At 38.1% G+C, this 5,779-nt stretch overlaps 1 protein-coding gene across 1 annotated transcript in view; it reads left to right on the forward strand.

The window, feature by feature from the left end:
• Positions 1-2,568, forward strand: part of LOC102375042 (leukotriene B4 receptor 1-like) — a 2,966-nt gene extending 398 nt beyond the window's left edge. The window contains exon 2 of the mRNA XM_025198445.1: positions 157-2,568. Within this exon, the coding sequence (XP_025054230.1) occupies positions 375-1,382 (1,008 nt within the window). The 5' untranslated portion in view covers positions 157-374 and the 3' untranslated portion in view covers positions 1,383-2,568. The remainder of the gene's footprint in view (positions 1-156) is intronic.
• Positions 2,569-5,779: the final 3,211 nt, after the last annotated feature.

Below are 5,779 nucleotides of genomic sequence, written 5' to 3' on the forward strand. Positions count from 1 at the left end.
AATGTAACAACTAGTGCTCCAATTCTCCTCTTGCTCTCATTTGAATCAGAAATACATCCACTGAAGTCAATGGAATTATACCCATACATAACTGGCATGAATATGAGTGCAGAGTCAGGCTTAATGCTTTCCTTTGTTTTATATTTTGCTTTGTAGGCATGCAGTCTTCCTAAGTAACAAGAATAATGAGACCAGCTACATGCAAGAATGAGCAATAGGATGTGAACTTGCACTCTGTATTAGCCTCCTAATCATTGGTTCTGATCTGTAATCTTATGCCCTCCAGTTCAGAGCATTTGATAAGGTTCATCATTTAAGGCTACAGAACTAGAAGCACAGTGTGCATGGCAGAGAGAACAAGTCACTAAAGCAAAATGAGCCAAAATGAAGAAGCCAACAGCCATCTGACATGGTACATTGGGAAGTCAGTTGTCTGCCTAATACTGAGCTTGTCATTCACCATTGGGATCCCTGGCAATATCATTGTCATCTGGACTGTTTGTAAGAAAATGAAGCAAAGATCTTCTACAGTCCTCCTTATCCTAAATCTAGCCATTTCAGACCTCCTGGTGCTGGCTACCTTACCCATCTGGATTTACTCCTTTGCTGATTCCTGGGTATTTGGAGTCCCCATTTGCAAAATGCTGGTTTACATGGTTTACAGCAGCATGTATGCTAGTGTGTTTGTCATTACAGCACTGAGTTTGGAGAGGTTCATTGCTGTGTTTTATCCATTCTCAGTTCAGAGACAGAAAAATAAAGCATTGATTTTCAAAGTTGTTTTTCTCATTTGGATCCTGTCTTTTGGTTTTGGAGCGTCAATAATTCCGTTTCAAGACATACAGGAAATTAATGGTGGTCTTCAATGCCTTGGTCGCAGCTACTCTTCTAATCAACAGAAGGTATTGAACCTTTTACTAGAGACCTTTGTGGGTTTTGTGATCCCTTTTGCCATCATCTGCACTTGTTACATGTGTGTTGGGAGAAAATTGAGACAAATGTCTTACCAATCAAAGCAGCGAACAGAAAGACTAATTGTCAATGTGGTTGTGGCTTTTGCTGTATGCTGGTTCCCACATCATCTATTTAACATAATAGACATTGTTTCCATGCAGATAGAAGACTCTAACCAGAAGATATTCTCGGCCCTCAATCAGATTACAGACATAGGGGTATATCTCTCTGGAGCACTGGTGTTTATTAGTAGCTGCACTAACCCTGTGCTTTATGCATTTGCTGCTTGGAGCTTTCAGAGTCACCTGGGATTCACAAAGATATCCAGGCTCTTTGAAGAAATTACTCAAAATGTAATACAAGAAGTGAAGAAAGACAATTCTCTTGAAACTGTACAAGACATTTTAATAGGCACAGGCACTGTCTAATAGGAAGCACATATTGAGCGACTGATGAGAATCTTAAATGTACAATCTTTACATCTATGCTGTTAATGTTGTCTTGCTAAAGAAAACAAATTCAGAGTCATGTGTTCTAATCCAGCCCAATTTGTCAGTGACTGAAAGACATTATCTTGAAGGTTGTTCAATGTGTTATATGGAATGAACTGGCCACCTTTGTACAAATCATGGGCTGGGGTCCACATCATAAAATCATCACCACCGTGTGCCACACTGGTTGGCAGATGCCGCAAAAAAGGTGATGGTTTGAAAGAATATAACCAAGAAAATTTTGAAATGTGATAAAAAAAATGACTTTTCAGTTTTCAAGCTTTCAATCCACAAAGATCTCTTTTTTTCCCTTGTGATTAGTCTGCTCTGAAATTTCACTTTATGGAGTCTACCTCTCTGTTAATAAATGGAGAGGATTTAATGAATATTCATAGACTTAATCAGACTGGAATATTTTGTCAGTTTAAACATTATTCCAGGATCAACTCTTTATTGAGGACAGAATTGACATTTTCAATGAAAGCTAAACACAAGCACTTATATGCAACATATATATTTCAAGACTCTCTTGATGGGAGTCTTGAAATTGGGAAATAAATGCAATTTGTGTTTGAAAAATTAGCAAATTAATAAAATTAAACACTGCACTTATTGATATAATCCTGATTTTTTCATGCAATGAAAGCTGACATTTCCAAGGAAAGTCAACTTATGAAAAAATCTATTTAGCTGAAACTCAGCTGTTTTTTTATTCAAAAAAATTTTTAGTGAAAACATTTCAACTAGCCTTTAAACATTAGTCAAAAGCTTCAAAGCAGATTGCCTAAAGATAAACTCGTCATATAGATGGGCTGAGCATCCACATATCCTACTCCAGTTAGTTGGAAACTGGAAGTGCCAGCAACTTCGGAAAATTGTGCCATTTTCATTTTAGGTACCAATGTCTGTAACTACAGATTTTGCATCTGTTATGCAAAATGTCTTAAACTAATAATTTTAATTCAAAAAAGAAATATATTACAACAGAATTGCTTACAGCAAATACAGAAACTGGACCATAACTTGTAGGAAACAACAGATTGCTGTTAAGAAGGTATATTATACAAATTCCACTTTTTGCACCATGTATAAAAGTGTGCTATTAGGAAACTGTATGATTAGTTAAAGAACTTAGCCTCAAATGTTTGCCTTGGTAATATTTTACTAAAATTGTAATTCATTGTAGTATTTTCTATACTTCTTTGCCTATGATTCATAATTACCAAATGAAGAATACTATTCCTTACTTAGAAATACGCTGTAATATCCAGCAAGCTATGTTTAGTCCTGCCACTAAGTTACTGTGGAGATAATAATATATAACTTATCTCTTTTTTTAACAATTGCAAACCTGTTAATAACTGAATCCACAATAACACTGGGCATGTCTGCGACAGCCTGGTTACATCTGAGATGTATTAGTTTGTGTGTATACATTGAAATAAAATAATTGTCTTCAATTAGCATCTTTGCTTTTTAAAGTAAAAATATTTCTCTAAACATAGAGCACGATCATGCTCTTAATTGAAGGGAAAAAAAACAGCAATCAGAACAAATATTAATGTTATGGTCTCTCTTTCTTAATGCAGTTCCTTCCCTAAGGAAAGCAAAAACCACAGACAAAGTCACAGACAGGGCTTCCGCATTGCAGCAGAGGAGGAGGAAGGAAATGGAAGCTTCATCATATCTGTCCACTCACCCATCATTCCCTGTTTGTCAAACATAACTCAACAATCTAGGGCACAAATACTAAGCAAAATGGTAAAATGACAACAGTAGCACTAGTTAGAAGTTAGAGCAGCAATTCTCAACCAGGGTGCCTTGAGATCCTTTCAAGGGTGCCACAGAGTCCTGCACAATGTCAGCCCTGCTAGGTGTGCAAACATAACTCACAAGATTAACCTAGATATTCCAAATAGGAATCCATAGTGTTAAAAACATTCTGACCTGTTGTAGTCTTTTGAGTTTTTTGCAAAAGAGCTGTTTTATTTTTCCATAGTCAAAAATGTGAAAACTAAGAATTAGTATTTTCTGAGGGGTTCCTCAGGCCTTCTGAGGTGTGCCTCAAATCTACTGAGAGTGTCTTAAGTCTAAAAAGGTTGAGAACCACTGTCTTAGACAATTATTTTCCCAATCTGTGGGTTAAAAGCTATAGTTTTAGTAACAAACTGCCTGGAAAGGGGGAGTTACTGTTCAGAAGAGTTGGTGTGATGATAAACATCCTGCCATTTCATATGCTATCTCCAACTTTCCAGTTCTCCCCCTTTCATGCTTTTTGCCTGCCCCCAGACACTCTTCTGTACTGTTATCCAGGGCTTAATGACTCCCATCTGATACCAAGAAGGAAATATAAGCATGAAAGAATCTGTTCAGCTATTAAACAGAAACAACCACAAAGCAAGAACAAGACAAGGAAAAGACAAGAAAAGAAAAAAAAAGAAGAAAAAAAAAAAAGAGCAAAATTAAAATTAATACATTACTTACCTTTTCAAGGATCATGCTTAAAGAGGTACATGCTCTTTCAAGAATATTTACAGGCAGCTACGGTTAGCTCATGGAAGATACAGAGGCTGGTGATGACCTTCTACTGCCATATATGCAAATATGAAAGTTTAACACTTGCCCAGTCACATCACATGTGCAATTCACTGGGCAGGGCCCAGGACAGAATAATCAAGATGCAGCTCTGTTCATTGAAATGGAAAAGTGGATTTATTCCTGCATTAAACCAGTGTAGGGCTATTCATCCACTACTATATGAAAGCTGAGTCAGGCACATTGTGTGTGTGTGTATGTGTGTGAGTGATATAAAAAGCATGCACACTCAAATAAATGCTGCTGAGAGAATTTGTTAACACTGCATTTTCTGCAAAGGAAGAATCATAAAAGAGGAATCAGAGTAAAAGCATAAAAGAGGAAATGTCTTTGCCATTCACGTATTCAAAGACAGTGAAGTTGTTAACTAAAGCAGAATCCTGAAACAGGACTCAACCTCCTTTTAAGAAAGCTTGGTATCTGCATCATGGCCTTTCCTAAAGGAAGAACAGACTACATATAGATAGAACTGGGGCATGTCTCTATGCTCCCTTCGCAGCACTCATCTGAGCAGTGCCAAGAAGCATGCCCTGGCCACATGTTCCTGCTCTGTACATGTCAAACCTGGAAATAAGATGGGAAAAGTGCCCTAAGTGCAGCTGCTGCCACTGTTCTCAAGTATGCAGGAGACAGAAATGGTAAGAGTGAGGTTAGTAGGGGTCACCTGCAGGGCAGCTTCAGGAGCATGCAGGCTCTCTGTGCCTTGACAGAATCACAATGTTATTCACTCAATGTTGCATATTTGCCAGCAGTGCTCCCATGCCCTTCTTCTGATGCCCTTCTTCTGATAAAAGTAACACTTCTCCACCCAAAAGGAACCAGAACTCCTGGTAGAGGTGGTGTATTTTATTAGACCAACTAGATATTTTCAAAAACATTTCTTCTCCACCCAGTCACACAGACAGTGACAAGATGAGATTGCAGGAGCTGGTTTTGATTGGTACAGTGTTTACATGCATTTTATATTTTTGAAAGAGAAACCTACCAGTGAGTGGATATACCACATCAGTTACTGAAGCCAAGAAATGAAGTCCATTTGTCTTCCCAAAACTTGCCTCATCCTTTTACAACTCATCCTCCTTAAACATGCACCACTGTCCTGTTTCCCCAGTACTTCAAAGAAGTTGCTGTCAGACTCAAAGCAAAGGCTTATGGGATATTTCATCAATCTCAGCAAGAAGCTACGAAGTAGTAAATGTGAATGCAGGAAACAAAGCAAACCCACAGCTCCACCCCGCCACTTCTGATAAATTCTGGTTAAGTCTTGTCAGGGTCTCTGCCAGCAGATTGAGAACAGTTGATTAGAAAGACAGAGGTTTCACAAATTTTTTTTCTGGAAAATGCTGATTTTTCAAAGTTGGAGCTTTTAAGAGAAACATACTGGTTTCCATTATGCTTCTTTCAGGAAAACGATTCAGGTCCAAGATGGAATCTCTGTCAAAACTTAACCACTTAGGTTATGCAGGTCTCTCTCTCTCACACACACACACACACTTGCTCAAAAAAAGACTTGAAAGGCTTATTTCTTCCCAGTGTGAGGTAGAAAAAATGTTAAATTTAGGAATTCTTTGCAGGGTGGGAAACTGTTTCCTGTCCAGGAATATTCAGAGACACATAGCAGAGTGCAGCCATCCTGTATCTGGGCATGACGCAAAATTCTGTGGAGTTGCTCCTCCTCTGTTTTTCAGATTTTGGTTTTCCTACCTGTATGTATTATTCAAATGTAAGGGAGGAAGCAG

Source organism: Alligator sinensis, unplaced genomic scaffold, assembly GCF_000455745.1.
Source record: "Alligator sinensis unplaced genomic scaffold, ASM45574v1 scaffold97_1, whole genome shotgun sequence".
Lineage (NCBI taxonomy): Eukaryota > Metazoa > Chordata > Crocodylia > Alligatoridae > Alligator > Alligator sinensis.